General features: G+C 51.8%; 1 protein-coding gene across 1 annotated transcript in view; it reads right to left on the reverse strand.

Moving 5' to 3' along the window:
- Positions 1 to 19,042, reverse strand: part of Adgrd1 (adhesion G protein-coupled receptor D1) — a 130,450-nt gene that overhangs the window by 85,400 nt on the left and 26,008 nt on the right. Inside the window, exons 6-14 of the mRNA XM_013023037.1 lie at positions 18,197 to 18,376; positions 14,831 to 15,085; positions 10,811 to 10,872; positions 9,525 to 9,680; positions 8,973 to 9,032; positions 6,475 to 6,592; positions 5,488 to 5,598; positions 3,937 to 4,012; positions 2,435 to 2,576 (exon numbers count right to left, since the gene is read on the reverse strand). Of these exons, the coding sequence (XP_012878491.1) occupies positions 2,435 to 2,576; positions 3,937 to 4,012; positions 5,488 to 5,598; positions 6,475 to 6,592; positions 8,973 to 9,032; positions 9,525 to 9,680; positions 10,811 to 10,872; positions 14,831 to 15,085; positions 18,197 to 18,376 (1,160 nt within the window). The remainder of the gene's footprint in view (positions 1 to 2,434; positions 2,577 to 3,936; positions 4,013 to 5,487; positions 5,599 to 6,474; positions 6,593 to 8,972; positions 9,033 to 9,524; positions 9,681 to 10,810; positions 10,873 to 14,830; positions 15,086 to 18,196; positions 18,377 to 19,042) is intronic.

The following is a 19,042-nucleotide window of genomic DNA, read 5'->3' on the forward strand; positions in this document are numbered from 1 at the left end:
GGGCTGGGGGTGCAGCAGCGTGCCCCCTCGTGCCCCAGCCACCGTGGGCCTGCTGTGGCGCAGGCTGGGGGTGCAGCAGCGTGCCCCCTCATGTCCCGGCCACCGTGAGCCTGCCGTGGCGTGGGCTGGGGGTGCAGTAGCATGCCCCTTGTGCGGGAATGACCAGGTGCCCACTCAGGAACCTCAGCATGGGCCCATACCCCAGCCCTCAAGACTCTGGAGAGCCCCATCTGCTCTGTGCCGGGAAAAGGAGGTGCTTCAAGTTTGGCTGTGACCTTGGGCCATATGTCACGTCAGAATAAACCACCATGACCCCTGCTCTGTGTTACCTCTGTGATGGGTGGGGTGCCTTCCGAGTACCCTCTCAGTGTGTTCCCCTCAACAAGAGTCCATGGGAAATGTTCCCATCCAACAAATCAATGCAGCTTAGGACACTCCTACAAACACCCCCAGAAACCAAGCGACCTTCAAAGAAAACTCCACAGCCTGGAGAACACTTGGCCAAGACACACTTCAATTACTATCCTCTTCTGCTATGATAAAAATTCCTCTCTGCTTCTTTTAGACAAGATTCCTTATTCAAGGCTTTCTTTGTTAAAAATAACCACAGTAACCGGCCATTAACTAGGGCTGCGTTTTGTCCACCCTTTCTTTCTGGTTTCCAAATTGGCACCTTCTCCTGTGAACCTTCTGTCGACAGCTGGAGACTGGGGGCTGCACTGGGAGCGTGGCGCAACAGCCGCTCCCGGGGCTCACTGCCTCCTCTGAGGAGCCAGTGCCTGGCCAGGGGACACTCCACAGCCCCGCCTCTCCAGCGTCTGTGTGGGCGGATGGGCAGCGTGACAGCCTTCAAGAGAGACGCTCCGCTTCCAGAGCACAGTGGCTCAGTTCTGCCTGCAGCTCCAGGCCCTGCTAGAAGCCATCCTATCCCACCTCCTGGGTGCCCAACTCTCCTGCTATCTCTGTCCAGATGTTCCACGGCCACCCACACCTTCTCCTGTGCCCACACTTCTCAGCTGTGCTGTGTGAGGAGTTGGGGGAGGGGGAACACACATGTGGGCAATGACTTCCAGGCTTTTCTGCCTCCCAGAACTCTGCTCAGATCATAGGATCAGTGTCTAAGGCAATCTGTGTTCATTTAAAACAGACAGCTTTAAATGGCTCATCTTTAGAGACAAGTCTCACATGCACACAAACATGCCACCCCACACACACGTGCATGCACACGCACACACATTTTCCAGGAAAGAGAAGCAGTTGGGGCTGCCATTCTGTTCTGCATGCACACCTTTCTGCTCTTTGTCACAGCACAATGACATGGCCAGGGGCCAGAATAAGGGAGCGGAAAGGACAGGGGTCTGTTTGTAAATACTTGGAAACAGCCTAAATGCCAGCAGGCAGGAGCGGATGGCAAGCCCTTCATTCGCCAAGGAAAAAATGTCAACTTCACAGATTAGTACAGACTGCCTGTGAGGTGCTGGGGAGACAGACTGAGGGGGCAAAGGTTCCTTTACTGCCTGCCCTTCTCAGGAGAAAGGAAGGGAGAAGAAATGACACTGGGACACAGAGACACAAGGTTAAAGGGAGGAACCATGGTTTTCCATTGCGAATCTTACACTTTATACCAGCCCGATGAACACCAAAGGGGTGTGAGTGTGCAGGTATGTACATGTGCAGACACAGAGATGCCAAAGCCAGCCTCTGGGCCAGGCCTTCTCCCCTCAGGAACCTAATCATGACAATGCCACCAAAAACATCTGCTGTCACCTACTGGCTCTCTGCCCCTCAGGGCAGCTAAACCTAGGCCACACAGAGGAGCTAGAGGCCATCAGAGGACCCTGCTGTGGTGCACGGCACCAACCAGACTGCCCTGTGTGCAGCTCAGGCTTCTGAGCTGCACAGGAGGCTGTGTGCGTGCATTGGAAGGGGGAGGGGCACATACATGCATGCGTTGGAAGGGGGGCCACATACATGCATCTTAGGGGATGGTGGCACGTCAGATGCCCTGTGTTCCGGCTGCACTTTCCAATAGCAGAGTAAATTAAGAGTTAAGACCACAGTGATGGAGGACCAGAGTGTGCAGATGCTCCTAAGGGCCAGGGACTGTTTCTCTCACTCAGAGTCTGTTCTGCAGCCTGTTTCCCACTGTCACTCAGGATAACTGAGAACCAGACAGCCAAAGATCCCACAGGACAGTGGCCACAGCCGCATCTCACCACCGTGGCTGTGCTGGCTCATCCTCTCAGGCTCAGAGGCCCTGTCACCCAGAACAAGGCATGCCACAACTTCAGGTCATAGATAGGGTCTTGCTGTAGCTCAAGGCCCAAGGATGGAGTTTTGAGAAGGGAATACAACCCCTTTACCAACCCTAAGCCCCTTCGCATGCACACAGCCAAAAACACTGAGCAGCCAGAGTGGAAGGCACCCCACTCACCAGTGTGTGCCTGAGACGGACGGTGAGCAGGGGAGAACGGGACAGATTCTGGGAGAGAGCAGGCGGCGGGGACACCTCCAGGGAAATCAGGTGGCTAACCGCAGAGAGCAGGCAGTCTCTGTAAAACGCTGCTTCGGAAATCCTGCCAAAGAAATGGAGACTGGTTCCAGCTGGAACTCCCTGGGAACAGGAGCTTTCTGAGGCCTGGGTCCTCAGGAGGACTGGGCTTTCTATCTTGCAACCTTGCTGCTCTCCATGGTGGATTTGAATCTGTCAGCTGAACTATATGGGTCAGTACCTTGTCTCTGAAGTCTGATACCAGAACTACAAGGTTAGATGCTGCTGGAAGAACAGATTCATCACACCAGGCTCTGGATCTCAGCACTGGGACCTCATTGCTATGTGACCCTGGGTAGCTCACCCTGGCTGAACTTTCTTCCCTAGTTACCAAATGGTAAAAACAGGGATGGTAGCATCTGCTCCTTCCCTATGGAAGTGCCTCAGTTTCCCTCCAGCAGGCAACCCTTCCTTACTCCATCACTGAGCTTGGAGCTGACTCCCTCTAGCTCAGAAGCAAGCCCTTCCTTGAGGTATGAACCAAACAGCACATCACAAGACATTGCTCAAGCCACAGTGCCACTCAGAGATGAGCACAGGACCCACAACACCCAAGAAGACACAAGACTCAGGGCAGGAGGTGCCCCAAACCCACAAAGTTGGGGCAGGATGCTGAGGGGCAAGGTCTCCCAGCTCAGAATCTCCTGGGGGGTGGGGGGGACTGGTTGAGGAGGAAGCCCATTCCAGGGATGGATCCTGAGATAGAGCCCCATCACAACTGAATGCTAGATCAAGCTGCTCCTGAGCTTATGTGATCCAATAAATTCTCCTTTTGTTCAATGTAGTCATTTAAACTAGATTTTCTGTTATATCCAATCTCCAGAAGCCTGCCTAATGTGTGTGGGGCTTGCCTTGTAGAATTAGAGGTGAATTTTATAGCCCTGAAAGCTCTTCAAGGCCAGAACCAGGGAGTGGGCATGAGGTGCCTGAATGAGGGATGGAAGGAGACCATGCTCAGGATCTGGGAGGACAGCACTGACTGGACCCAGGGAGAGAAAAGAGACTCCGGCCTGCCTCACTGCACCCAGTCCTGTGAGGTCAAGACTGAATCTTTGTCATAGGAACAAACTACAGGCAGCCCTCCAAGCATGGAGGATGGTCACCTGGCTACCCTTCTAGTCTGCAGATGTGGAACTGAGGCTCAAGCAGCTGTCTAAGGCCACATGGTCAATCTTTGTGGGGTCTCTGCCCTGTGCTCCAGAGCCCCATATAACCTGCCTGCTCTAGGTTCTGTTGGGTCCCAGTGCAGGGTCCTGCGTCTCCTCCAGGCAGCCACGGGCCGTACTCCCTCCAACTGTGAGGTGCTGGAGTTCTCTAACCAAACTGCTGTGCCTGTGCATGGCAGCATGGGCGCATCACTGAGGTTAGCTGCCCAGGCGACTCACCGTGTGCTGGCTGGCGGGATGCTGTGCAGGTAGTGGTGCACAGAATGGTAGAGGAGGCCCACGATGGTGGTCCAGGCTGCCGGAAAAACAGAGATCACTTCAGGACCCCGCAGGGGAGCAGCAGATTCACCTGCCAGCCATGCTCAGCACGGCTGAGCCTAAGGCCCAAGGCAGCTCCTTGGTGGAAGAAAACGAAGGACAGCAGGAACAGCGACTATAGGAGCAGCAGTGCCATGGTTGTTCCAAGGAGTGCCCAGCAGCAGACCCCAGCTTTGGGGAGAGCTGAGATGCCAGAGCCCTGGGGGCAGACGGGCACTCCATGGGCTCTTCTGGGAAGTGCCCTTTGCCAAACGTGTGGCAGGGAATACCGTCTGCACAAAGGGAACGCCCTCTGCACACACTTCTGGCCATCTTGACCCTGGAGGTGGCAGGAGGAGGCGCTCAGGCTCTCAGGAGCTGGCAGCCACCCGGCGTTCACACACTTGACAGCTGGCCCCTCCTCTGCCCTGCATTCCATCTTGAAAAGGTGAGCATGTGTCCCCTGTTCTCCCATGCCACAGGCACGTGGCAGCCTGTCAGCCAGGCTGCTACACACAGTGACACTTCAGACATGAATACTGCAACTCACACGACAACCACCATGCACCAGACACTGCTACACACAGTTTGCTTTTTGGTCCTGTTACAGTATCAGGAGGGGGACACTGTATTTCCCAGGTACAGAATGCTCAGTAATTTGCCCAAGCCATAGAGCCAGCAGTGGCTGAGCCCAGGTTCCAGCCAGACTCAAGGCTTATCATCAGCATAGCTGCTCCCAAGCATGCAAAGTTTCTACATGTGGAGAACTCTGGGCACCCGACACATCCTGCATCCAGACGTGGAGGACCCAGCCCTCAGCGGAGCTGGTGGGGTCTCTCCCTGGAGACAGAGCACGCCTATGTCCTTACCAGGGGAGCTGGAGGCCAGCAGGCTGTCCTCCAGGTCATAGGCAGAGAGCGAGCGGAAGGAACTGGGCATGTAGGGAGGGGCAGAGTGGCCTGGCTGGCCTGGGCTCCATCCCTTGGGCAAGGACCAGGGCTCCAGGTGTTGAGGCCCAGGAATCTGTCTCCACTGTTCATGGTCCATGTGGGTAAGGCCTGTGAAGGCAGATCCACCTCTCCAGGCACTAGAGGGGACCTGCACCCCGACAGGCTCCCACCAGAGTTGCTTGTCACAGGACTTGACTTAGGTTGCATGGTATTGGTACCTGGATCCTGAACTAACCCCTCACCTAACCATAGTGCTCTATCTGGGGAGAGGAGACAGCCTGTTATCTTTGCCTGGTAGGAGCTAAGCAGACCTGGAGACACTCCAGACCCACCTGGATGCAGATTCCCAGAGCTCCATCTCGAATCCCTGTCCAGTCCATGGATGGCAGTCAGGGCTTCCAGAGGCAACCACCCAAGCAAGGGCTTTGAGACCGGCTGTCCAGCACTCGGGGGTCCTGGCATCAGGGATCTTTAGCCCACTAGTAGCACCCCGGTATCCTTCAGAAAGTCCATTCACACTTACCTGGGCTGCGAAGGGCCTCACGGGGAATCTCGATATAGCTCTGCCCATGGGCAGGGAAGCGGTAGTGAAGGGCGCTCAGGGTCTGGGGCAGGACCCTGGCCACAGAGAAGTCTATGGGAGGAATGTTGAGGGGAGCAGGTCAGAAAGCTCACAGGCCTTGGGAAACAGGCTGAAAATCACACTGGTATTTGCTTTAACCAAGTAAATTCCCTGTGGAGTGCAAGTCCCCTGAGAAAAAGTGGTAGTAAGCAGATACATGCACATACCTATGTGCATGGACATGTCAGCACAGGCATGTGCATTCAAGCACCACACATGAAGAAAGGCTCTTGCTGAAAGAACGCCCTCCCTCCTGCCCTCTGCAGTCAGCCCTCTCAATAGTCAGCCATGACAGAAGCAGGGGTGCGATGGTCATTGTGTGCACGTAGCCTCACGATGACAGAGCGTATGCTAGGGGGCTGGCCAGTCCTGTCCAACCTCTGAGAGCCCATGAGGAGCAGCAAGATGAAAACCTCAGGGCCTCAACTTTGGGCAGCAGGCAGACCACCACAGCATGGAGGTGGACCTCCTGGCCGACAGACATCCAGTGCTGCCCTGTGGTAAGCTGCAGGTGGTGTCAGCTCCTGTGTGTACCACAGAGTGTTAGTGCTCACAGACGAGACTGGGAATGCCGGCCATGCCGTCATTGGAACCCGATTCTGCTGTTCACCATCCACCTTTGGTTGTGGCTTCTGTTTCATTCTGAACCTAGACAGCCACGATGAGACAATCCTTTCCTGTGAGGCTCACGTGTACGTAACGAATAACACCTCTACCCTGATACGCATGTGCATTTGCCTTCAGCTATGACTGTGTACAAGGCAATGTGTTTCAGGAAAATGGTGAGGTCCACCTCAACTCCTGACTTTGGGGGCTCAAACAGCAAGAACCATAGCAGGCCAGCACCCTACACCCTCCCTGCACAGTCCCCCCAGTTGTGACACCTACCTGCCAGGGAGGAAGAGCCTGCCAGAAAGACCTGAGGCGGGGTGGAGTGCAGGTTGGAAGATACATGGCCCATGACAGTGTCGATGGTGTTGATCAGGCCTAGCATCAAAGTGTTCTCCTGCAAGCAACAGACATGAAGGGGCCATGAGGGTCCCCTCGGTCAGCAGAGAGCACAAAATCACACCTCCCACAGAAGCCACAGAAAGTGAAGTCCCAGCATCCTGCCCCTCAGGAAGGGAGATGGAGACAGTCTCAGCATCCCACCCCGCAGGCTGGGATATAGAATAGCATCCCAGCATCCCAAACCCACAGGCTGGGAGGTGAGTCCCAGCATCCCGGCCCGCAGGCTGGGAGGTGAGTCCTAGCACCCCGGCCCGCAGGCTGGGAGGTGAGTCCCAGCATCCCGGCCCGCAGGCTGGGAAATGGCCATGACCCAAGGAGCTCAGAGCATGGACATGGGTCACACTGACCATAGTACTGCTCCACTGCTGCTGAGACAGACACTCTGAGCCCTCCAAGCCCTCAGCAAGTCCACTTCATGAGGACAGCCAGTGGCCCTGGGCCTCCCCAGCCTTAGGACACTGGCAGTACTCTGTGGAGGGATGGCTGGTACAGAAGTACCACATACTGGAAGCACTGGAGACTGCATCTTCTCTGGCCTCCTCCACGCTCCATCTAAGGTCCTTTCTACCCCTCTGCATCCCCAGAGAGAGAGGAGCCCTGACACTGCCCTTGGAAGATCAGGTCCCTCCAGTTTACACAGCTCTGCTGCCAGACCCTATGTCCACCTCAGGCTGACCCTTCTGTGTCCTTGGGGACAGAACAAGGAAAGAGGTCTGTTCTTAGACTCCCTGTACCAGGCCCTGCTCTGCCTTCCCTGTCTCTCCTCCCACCTTTAGCCTTGCAGATGACATATCTGTCTCAGCCTTCCACAGTCCCTCACCAATCCATTCTTTGGAGAACTCAATGAGCTGGAAATAGAATGCAGAGGCCAATTTTAGGCATCATCTTTAGGCAGGTGGCCTGATTTCAATCAGCCAAGCAGCTCTGCACACAAGGGTCTGTGTGCATTTTAGTTGGGAGCAGATACTTAATTCTCTTTAATGCACATCAGAGCCTGCCGAAGCCCATAGAGTTCCATGATTATTCATATTTTGCAGAAGATCTCCATATTTTGCATTCAAAAAAAGTTCATTTCAATGAATGCAGAAACTCATCTGTCTGAGTCCCCCACCTGCTGTCCCCTTGTGACTCCCTGGCTGTAGCCTGTGCACAGCATCCTTTTGAAATTAAAACCTTGAGGGGTAATGCTTTCTTAAAGAGAGAATCTGTTTCTCAGTAATACTGTACTGACTTACATTCTAAACACTTTCTTCTGCTTCTGCCAATGTTCAACAATCTCATTTCATTTGAAGTTGTTCAAATAAGCAGCTCACCAAATGCAAACAACTCACTCAGCCTTATTAATAAAGAAGGGAATGAGACACTGCCTCTAGAGCTGGAAATCAGTCTAGAATACATGTAATGGTGAAGGGTCAGGGGCAAGAATGCTGTAACAGGTACTTCTGGTCCAGACCCTTCAGGGCCAAGGCTTGGGAGTCCTGCCAGCAACCCAAAGCCACATGTTACCCTGGCAACAGAAGATGGACAGTAGAGCCAGGGCCTGAGACACTGCATGGAGAGGAATCTCCTCTGACCCAGGGCAGACTCCTGTGCCTGAAAAGTAGGCATCCTCTGAGGAGGCTGCTGCAACGTGGGGCTCTGTTGTTACTGTAGTGGTCAAACCCATCCTGACTAACACACAGCATGCAGAAGATTCTAAGGAAAAACAGGCTCAGTCAGACGTGTGTGTGTGTGTGTGTGTGTGTGTGTGTGTGTGTGTGTAATGTAGATGCATATATGAGAACTGAAACTAAACTATAAGGGATGTACACAAGGCTGACTTAGTCTTAACATTTGAGGTGATTTTCATGCTACGTACTTTTTTATGATTGTCGCTTTACAACTTCTTTATAGTTATTTACTGACATATGCTTTAAACAGGTAAAATCAATAAGTCTTTTAGAAATAAAAGAAAATCGCTCTACCTGCTCCCTGGTTATTTTAGCTGCAGAGAACAAGAGCTTCTTGTTTTCACACTTTAATTGTAACACCATAGCATGCTCTATTTTCACTTTACTCAGAGATCTGTAAATACCAAATATATTTCTTCAGTACTATTCAAGAATGATACGACGTTTTAAAAGTATAATGCAGAAAATGACAAATATCAACTCCTGAAAGGAAAGAAGTCACCCCACTCCTCCCACAGGACAGGGACACATCAATGACTGATGCTACAGGGCCCTCTGCTAGGCAGAGGTCAGCTGATACCCTGGTAAAATGAGCTCGGTGTCCAGAAGGCAGCTAGATCTGGGCAGGGCTGTCATGCCACTTCTAGGAAGACAGAATGGTTCCCTGGCACACACATCTTCAGATCAAACTGTTTCTTCTCTTACCTCTGATGTGTAGGTCCAGCTGGGCAGGAGAAGAACTTGGCCCACTGCTCTGAGGAAGGTCTACAGGGGAAAGTGGCCCCAGTTAGTGCACACCCTGAGGCCTCCACTTGTAACCCACCAGGCCTCTAGGGGTCAAAGGCTGTGTTTTGCATACAGTGGAAAGCAATAGTGGCTCACATTAGCGCATTAAAGTATCAGGCTGTATCTTATAGACGCCATCCCGTTCGGTCCTGTGAAACCAGTGACCACCATGGGGATGTCATAGTAAAGCCAGCCCACTGTGAGGATGCAGCTGTGACACATTCATCTGTTTTCATAACTAGTAAGCTCAGTGCCCACAGGTCAATGCCCCACACGCCCACATCCAGCCAGGTGTTCTGTCCACTTACTCTTCCCTTCCCTGACAGGAGGCCCAAGAGGGTAGGGAAGCAGCAGCACGGAGGGGTGTGTATTATGATTGAATACATACAAGGCACCAGCTGTACCATTAATGTTTAGGTCAAGGCCCTGGTCCTGTTTTTAACAAGACTAGTGATTCCTGGGCTCTGTTACCTCTGTGAGGTTCAGTGCTGTTTCTTCAGAGAGGGACTTGTTGGGTAGGCTACGTGACACATTTTGAAGATAACGCAGTACAATTCCAGGTCTTTCGAAGTTCTTCCTCTCCTCTGTCAGGTTGGCTATGATGGGATGGTAGGCATCTGTGGGCACCTGAAGGAAATTGGCCACGTGACCTTCTAAAGCCAGACAAACTGTACAAGTGCAGGGTCATACGCTGGAGCCACGGCTAGGATCCTAAGATAGTAATGACATGGCACTCTGAGGCACAGCACTACATCCCCACAACTAAGGTGATTCAGTCCATGAACTGAGTGTAGACCAGCTTAGACATGATAGCACCAGGGAGAGGCTGACAGGGATGGGGTGGGGTGGGGAGGCCTGGAAAGAGACTGACAGGGATGTGGGGGTGGGAGGAGACAGGGGAGAGGCTGATGGGGATGGGGGGACTGAGGAAAGGCAGATGGGAGGCGGGGAGAGGCTGACAGGGATGCAGAGACGGAGGAGAAGCTCACAGGACACAGGAGGACTAGGACTCCAGCCCTTGCAGACACTCGAGTGCATACTTGCCACTGAAGCTCTCAGACAAAGAGAGGTCTTTGGCTACTCATGCGAGTTTGAGTGGGCAATACTTTTTCTATGAATCCTTTCCTCCAATTCCAAAAGGAAAGACAGGCTCGGGGAGCTGAGCAGGGAGGCACTTAGGAGGAGCCCTGGTGGAGCTCTGCTCTGCTCCCTTCACTTTTAGGTAATGGAGGTGTCCTTTCTTCAGTCACTCTTGGCACCTAGAATCAGCCCCGAAGCTGGCTTCCCTCCAGCCATTTGTTATTTCTTCTCAGACACTGCACTCCTAGTCTGAGAGCACTCAGGCTAAGCAAAACCTGAATGTTGGGGGGCGGGGGGAGGAGGGGGAGACTGATGTGAGGCTGCTAGCCGCACCTGAACACACTCCTGGCATGGACTGACGTGAAGCTGCTAGCCTCACCCTGAATGTGCTCCTGGCATGGAGGGCTCCTGGGCAGATCACTGGGGGTATGCCTGGGAAGGGTATATCTTGTCTATGTCTACCTTTCTCAGCTGCCAGGAAATGGGCAACTTTCCTCCACTCCACTATGATGCTTCAGCCTTTCAGACTCAGACTCAAGCAAAGGAACCGGCCCACCCTGAACTGAGCCTCTGAAACCATGAGTCTAAATAAAGCTTCCCCCCTGGCTGTTTTCCTGCTATCTGGTCACAGAGGTGGAAAGCTGTGGACAGTAAGGACAAAAGAAATCCCAGCTCACCATGGTGTAGGCTGTGGGGGTCACGAAGAAGCTCGGTGGTGTTGAAGACAAAGCATGTTTTCCTGGAACAAACCAACCATGCCTCAGCAACGGTGCAACAGGACTGCCCTTCCCCCTCAGGAAGTTCTGTCCTTTTTTTTTTTTTTTTTTTTTTTTTTTGTGGTCGTGGGGCTTGAACTCTGGGCCTGGGCGCTGTCCCTCAGCTCTTCAGCTCAAGGCGAGCGCTCTACCACTTGAGCTACAGCGCCACTTCCGGTTTTCTGGTGGTTTATTGGAGATAGGAGTCTCACTGTCTTTCCTGCCCGGGCTGGCTTTGAACCGCGATCCTCAGATCTCAGCCTCCTGAGTAGCTAGGATTACAGGCGTGAGCCACCAGCGCCCAGCTTTCTGTCCTTATTTAGAAGTTACCAGCTGGAGATATTCATACAGCTCAAAATGTCTGGAGTAGGAATGTTGCTTGAAAGATAAGATTAATATATTAGCTAGATTAATTAACATAGCTAGAGTATGTAGATTCTCCCAGCTTAAATTATTTTCCCACTTATATTCTAAACTGTTTTGAGGACTAGGAAGGTGGCTCAGTGGTAGAGTGCTTGCCCTGCATGCATGAGGCTCTGGATTCGATTCCTTAGCACCACATAAGCAGAAAAAGCCAGAAGTGGCGCTGTGGCTCAAATGCTACCTTGAGCTGAAGAGCTCAGAGACAGTGCCCAGGCCCCATGACCAACAAAAAATAAATAAATAAACTGTTTTGAACAGCCTTCATGCAAGTTATCATATAAAAACAATTATTAGGCCACGTGCCAGTGGTACGCATTATCCTGCCCATGTAATTGTAACCCCTCTGTACAGTATGTTCACAAATAAAATAAAATTAAATTAAAAAAATTATTCAAGGTATCACCAACTTTAAATAAGGACAGGAAAAGAGGCACAGACTCACTGGAGATAAAATAAAGAGCAGTGCTTCCCCTGGGAGAGAGGAAGGGAGACTGAACCCCAAAGAGTGGGCAGAGGAGCTCACAGAGATGACTTCATGCCACTATGATCTCTGAGACCAAGGTGAGGCCCTATTACTGGTCTGTCTCTTCCACCAACTTCCTAGATAATCCTCTTTATTCTTGGAAACTAACTCAAGGTTGCTTTAGGTGACCTGAGGAAATTATATCACTTCCCTTGCTGGCTTGGAAGTGTCAGGGCTTTGGGCTTGGCTGGGTGACAGGAGGGGCAGTCCTGACACTGATGGAAGAGCTTTGTTCTCTATGTCAGAGTGACATTCGCTCCAAGGGGTTAGAGAGTAACCACAGCAAACTTACACTAACTCATGTGAGGCCACTAAATCCAGGGAAAGTAAAGTCTCCCCTGTTGGTGGTGACCACGTGAAGCCTGAGAAGCAACACTCGGCCTAGCTCAGCCCCACACTGCCCCACTCTGCAGGCAGCTGGCAGATGCAGTGTGTTCCTGGCATACACAGACGCATGTCTTCAAATTGCATGGCTCTGCGCACAGCCTTCACTTTCTCCACTTCCCTGCAGAGGAGCTGCTTCTCATCCCAGTGGCCAGGGCAGGGTGACAGATGGTCAGCACTCTGCCTTTCTAGGGAAAGGCCGCTCCTATGCACCTGGACAGGTCCATCAGGAAACGGTATCGGCTCCAGCCGATGGGGTTAGAAGGAGGTGTCCCCTCAGACAGGGCACTCATAGCAATGCCTTCTCTGAGCATCTGCGGTCCCCTCACAGCTGCCTAAGAACAGTTTCTACAGGCTGGATTTCAGCTCCAATGTCAGCCTGTGCATAGCTGCCCCAGCCCTGTCATGTTGAGCCAGCTGAGCCATGGAGAGTTGGGCCGCACACAGGACCTTCCAGAGGCCTTCTTCAGTTTTCTTCAAAAGCTAGGTCTCCAAAACCCAATCTCTGCATGAGAAAGGAGCTGATGGCCATGGACACAGCTTGGGACAGGCACAGGAATTATCTCAGGAGCTCTAAGTGTTCAGAGCCACTGTCCTGGGTTTCCCATGGAATCTAACATCACCTTCCCTACATGTGGAGGGTCCAAGAGGGCCTGGGGCACAAAAGGCCTGGAGGAAAGGACCAGAAACAACTGCAACTCTTCCCCGTGTCAGTAAAACAGGCACCTGCCAGGAAGTCAAATCTGTTTGTGATACAAATAACACCTCAGTCTCAAAGTGACAACTCTTGAGTCCCGGGCAACAAAAAGCAAAACATTGATACCACTTTCCCTTCTACTGGACACGATGATCCTATCCCTTCTGTGAAAGTAATTAAGTCCCATTTTCCTTGGTGAAGGCTACAGGACAGAAATGCCCAGAGCTGCCCTGGACACTGCTCCCTCTTCTGAAGCCCACATTTCTAATCACCCTTTGGGGATTCCCTTTCCTGCAATGTTTGGACCAGGCTGACCCCTGCTGTGTCCAGGGATGAGTTGGACTCAGGAATAGCTAATCAGAACCATCATATACAACCACAGGAATTAGCTGAACAAGCCAACCACACTCAGGTCCCACCCAGCTGTGGGAGGTGATGGGGAAGGGAGGCTCTGTATTTCTGCTGAGGTTGCTGAGGGGAGAGGATGTGACCCACGAGGGGATACAGCCATCTTGGCAGCCACAAGACCATTTAATATGGACAAAGGTAGTGTCAAGACAGACTCATAGTAGCAGAGATTGGGACATGAACCGAACCAGTTCTAAGCAAATTCTCCCCTAGACTTTTCATTGTGTGAGATAGGAAAACAACAAAATAACAAATGGTCTTCTTGGCTGAAGTGGTTCTGACCTGGGTTTTCTCCCACCCAGTCAATAGTGGCCCAATGAGGTCAGGTCCTGACCAAGGATGGACCAGGCTGCGGGACCTGGCTCCTACCGCATGGGTCCTAACTGCCCCTGGGTGCTAGGGCAGCTCACCAAATGTGTAAGGGGCACACATTGTGACTGTCATTTCCTGACAGACTGCTCTCTGTGTAAACAGAGAAGTGGTGGGCACAATGCATATTAATTTTAAATCCATCAAAGGCTCTCTGGCAACGTGCCACGTTCCTTGCATGGTGCCAAGTGGCCTGGTAATTTGTCACACTTTGTCTTTGCAACACCCCCAGGAAAGGAGGTGACGGTATCTTTACCCAATTTTACAAAGGAGAAAGCTATGAGCAGAGAGATAAACATTGTACAATTCTATTCGTATGGAATCGACAGAACAGGCAGGCCATGGGGCAGACAGACGGGTCTGTGGCTGCTAGAGGCTGGAAGGAGGGAAATGGCAGGTGACTGCCAAAGGGGCACAGGGTTTCTTTTGGGAGAATCCAATGTTTTGAAACTAGATGAGGGTAGTGGCCACACACTACAGATTTAATTTGCTAAATGACACTAAATTACTCACTTTTAAATGGTTGTTAATGGGATTTACTTTTTACCACAAACTTTAAAAAGTCCCATGTTTAGCACAGTAAAAGTCTGAACCTTGATCCACCTGCCCACAGCCCCTGTTCTGTACCAACCTGGAAGGGGCATCTTTGGGGCTCACAGGGCTCATCAGGGAAAATGGCTCAGGAGAGGTTTGTAGACCAAATGCACTAATGCACCCCATGTTTTATTATCCAAAGCTTTCTGAAACCATCCATCATATACACCTTGAAGCCCTGTAGGACTCAGGAGCGTGTTAATCCCAGAGTATCTCTGGTGAATTGGTGAATTTATCTTAGGGAACAGGTGTTCTGGAAAACAACTGTATTTATCAGGCTCATTATGATATAGCTCACACCTGCAGCACTGCCGGCTGTGACCAAGGAGACTGGGAAGGAGGGATGCTGAGAAGAGGGCCCCAAGACCAGCCCTCATCCCACCTCAGCCCTCCTACTCACTGGCCAGTGGCCCCGCCCACAGCCACTCGCTCACTGGCCAGTGGGCTCTGTCCACAGGCCGCCCACTCACCAACCAGTGGCCCTGCCCACAGGCCACTCACTCACTGGCCAGTGGCCCCGCCCACAGGCTGCCCACTCACTGACCAATGGCGGCTGTGAAGTACATCTCAATCTCATCTGGAGTCAGGGCCCGTTCCCAGATGATGAACTCGTCAAAAGCTCCGTTCTCGTATCGCTTGCTGTGGTCCTGCTCAGAGCCAATCACCAGGTTGACGTGGGGCTCGCCATAGGTGTGCGACACTTTCCCGCTTGGATCAGAGGTGCTCAGGGTGCCATTGACATAGACTTTCAGGCCCTCCTTGGATTTCCATGTAAACAGGATGTGAGTCCAATAGGGACCTGGAGAAGAGAGACACTTGTGAGAGCCATCGGAAGGAGTGTTGTGCCTGGGGCTCTGAGAACAGCCCCCTCTCTCAGGATGACTGGTAACTTAATGTAGGGCCTGAGGCACAAGTTTAGTCAGTTTTAGCAGTTCTTTTGCTTCCACCCTTGAATTTTCACATGCGAGTCATGAATTTAAATCCTGACAAAGGTTGATAAAAAAAACAAAAATTAAGGCAAGACAAAGAGCCTCAGCCACTCAGACCATGAGCTCATTGTCAGGAACAAGACAAGGGTGCTCTCACAACTTTTCAACTTTGACGACAACAAGAACTGAGTTAGGTAGGTCACACAAGCCTATACACAAGGCCTAAGCCAAGGAACACCAGGAGTGGACCTCAGGTGAACTCTGTATGACCATGACGTGTTAATGCAGGCCAGCAGCACCTGTGGGTGCCAACTGTGGGCAGAGGCGGAGACACATAGGATCACTCTATTCTTTGCACTCAGTTCTGCTGTGGATTGAAAGGTCTGTTGAGAACCACAACAGCACACCATCCAGCTGTACTAGCCAAGCCAGCAGAAGCCAAAGAGCTGCAGCAGGGAGCAGCTGAGAGTGGAAGCCTCCTTGAGGACCAGGTCTGGACGCTGACTGTCCAACTGAGGTTGGCTGCACCATCTGGAAGGCAGACCTGCACCCACCATTCACACCAGAGGTCAAGCCCATGTACTGCCGGTCTTTTTATTTCCAAGCAAAACTGGGAAACCCCCATGCTAAAATGAAATCATAACTAATGGCTGAAACTCATCCAAAGTATTTTTAATACTACTTAGGCAATCACAGAACAGGACCATAAAATCTCTGAGTTCCTGGACCCATGGCCTGTGGTATCGGTCTCAGCTATGGCACAGAATGTATTACAAGAGCCATCTAGGCAAGGGCGGTAGGCTAGGCCAGCCCATCATGAGGAAGCCCCTTCTCTTCTGGCCACCTGTCTCATCATCAGGAAGCCCTCCTTTTCCAGCCTGAGAGCCATGTTCATGTATGAGAAGATCTTATACCACTCTGAGGGCAACTTGCTGCTGCCCAAAGGGGCCCTTTTGTTTATGAGCTCTGTGTAAGAAGTTCTAATGGGCTTGCTGCAGAGAAACAGGACAGCCCGTCTAAAAAACACAGCACCCGCCACCCAGCCATTGAGGATGACCAGCAATTACATCAGGGCTTCTCACTCAGGATTGTGCAACATTCTAAATAATTTTGAGTCTCTGGAGGACACTGGGCTCCTAAACAGGCCCACAGTATTATTACTCTGGATTCTGAAAATGAGAATAACAAATCCCTTCAAAGTACAAATGAAGAACATATTTCCCTGCAGAGATGTTTACAAAATCTGTCCATTTCCCTGAGTGAAAACAGTAGAGTTTATCTTAACATGTGTTAAAGTTCAAAGAACGTGCCAGGTGCCTAGCATGATTGTCCCAAGGTGCACTGGGATGAGGCTCTTATCACACACAACCCTGACAGCAAGCAAGAGATGGTATGGGTCACAGCTGAGGTTCTAACAGGATGAGGCTCTTATCACACACAACTCTGACAGCAAGCAAGAGATGGTATGGGTCACAGCTGAGGTTCTAACAGCACTATGTACGGCAGAGCACAGGCGGCCGTGGGGGTCCAAGAGGGCGACTCTGGAGTGTGTGTTAGGGCACAGGTAGAGGCATGGCCTCAACTGCAATGAAAGACCCACGCACAGGTGGTAAGAACCTGATTCCACACACTGCAAGGCACAGAGGTGGGATCTAGGTAGACCATGTAATAAGTGAGTCACAACTTCCCTCCAATGAACCAGAAATAAATTTCCCAAAATACTTCAAAGGTACCTCTTTTCTACCGAGGCCTCCATCTTCAGCTTCCTCCCACCCCTCTACCTTTGCCCAGCCTTTTCTGGTCCCCTCCTGGCCTACCAATTGAAATCCCCCATGGCCAAGTCTCTGCCTTTTCAAAGTCCACTGTGGACCCTCCCTAGCCTTCCTTGTTTTCTCCCTACACCTCAGCCTCAGGCCCAGTACATGATCTTCATGGCCTTAATAAGAACCTGAAGACCTTCCCACCCCCATCAAGCTCAGCATCTCTGCCTCTTTCCAGGGTCCCTAGTGCCACCACCACCAAGACCACCGGTCCTCAGTGCTCCTCCTGCACCGAGACCACCGGTCCTCAGTGCTCCTCCTCCACCACCAAGACCACCGGTCCTCAGTGCTCCTCCTCCACCACCGAGACCACCGGTCCTCAGTGCTCCTCCATCACCGAGACCACCCGTCCTCAGTGCTCCTCCTCCTCCACCAAGACCACCGGTCCTCAGTGCTCCTCCTCCACCACCGAGACCACCGGTCCTCAGTGCTCCTCCTCCACCACCAAGACCACCGGTCCTCAGTGCTCCTCCCCCATCACCAAGACCACTGGTGTTCTGGGTCTGCTTCTCTTGCAATTACTTAGAATCCAGCAAGTTCCAGGACTCATGGATAACATTTTTACAACAGAAATTATCTGCAAGCAAGGAAGAGCAGTGCCTCCCCTAACAGCACCAGCCAGGCAGCAATCACTGGCACTGTAACAAGGCCCCCTGACCAATACCAAGATGAAGGACAACCAAAACCATGGGCCCAACTGAGACCAGGGGCCCAGAGCTATTTGGTACTATGCATCCCTTCCCATGGGCCCAGTTCTTCTACTACAGCCCCAAGTGCTTGCCTGTACAGGGAAGACGGGCTGAAATGCGTATGCTGCCTCTTCTTGCACTGCCTATGGTGTGAATGAGCCTCCTTTCTCTGATCTTTATGTGGTATATTAGGGTGGGGCCTGACAGGATTCCCTGGAGTTTGGGCGCAAGGCCTAAACTGGTTCTCCCATTGCCCTTTGCTTGCAGGTTCTATTCCATTCCCACCTCCACTCCACAATGCACACAGCAGCTTGCAGTGAGCTCCCAGTCAGGACTGCCTGGCCCAGCTCTGAACCCCTTGTCACAGGCTTCATGCCCTCCCAGGGACACCCTGCTCATGCGCCCCCACGGGCTCTGCAGGGTCCTGCTGTCACAACAGCATCAGGAGCTCTGGGCTAGAGACACCACTCACCTGGAGGGCTGAAGGTAGCCTCCCATGTCATGGAGTTGTCACGCGTGTATAGCTCCACGGAGCCTTTGCCACCACTGGAGCAGACTCTGAAGCCATCAGAGATGACCTGTCCCCCATAGGCAGAGAAGACTGGTCTGGACTGCTCACCTTGTGTCTTCCAGAAAAAGGAAAACGTGACCCCTGAGGACAGAAAGAGGTGGGTAAGCTGATGGAAGCAGAATATGTACAAGCCACTCAGAAGCAAAAGTGCACTGAGGACTGCTGGCTCATGTCTGCCAAAGGCTCACTCAATACCTGGTGTAGCCAAAAACACTGGGCCAGTCTAGTGACTGGCTGAGGTCAGATCCCATGCAGTCCACTCCCAGGCTTGCAAATGCAAACCTTCACCATGGCCCTTCTTTTTCCCTGTCCAGACCCACCAAAATCTCTTTTGTGAACACATTTTACAAAGAACTATCTTGTATATATGGGTTGATAAACACTTGAAGAAAACATTTACTGCTTCATGAATTTCCTTCCGTGTCCATAAATACACTTGTACATTGTCGTTTTTATATCTTCACAGTTACATCCTAACAGAGTTCATAGCTTTTTAAAACAAGCCCCTCTGCTGAGTTGTAAGATGTTCTTTAAAATTTTGAAAGAATATTTCAAATGGAACTTGAAGCTAATTTTTTTGCACATCTCAAATTATATGTCTTTAAACTAAATTCTCAGGAGGAAAGTTCTTTTCATGGGAGAAATGCCTCCCGCAAGCGCCAAGGCTCATAGGAGGTTCATGGGAGAAACACATTTTTTGGGGGGGGTCCGGTCGTGGGGCCTGAACTCTGGGCCTGGGTGCTGTCC

Source organism: Dipodomys ordii, unplaced genomic scaffold (genome assembly GCF_000151885.1).
Source record: "Dipodomys ordii isolate 6190 unplaced genomic scaffold, Dord_2.0 Scaffold66, whole genome shotgun sequence".
Taxonomy (NCBI): domain Eukaryota; kingdom Metazoa; phylum Chordata; class Mammalia; order Rodentia; family Heteromyidae; genus Dipodomys; species Dipodomys ordii.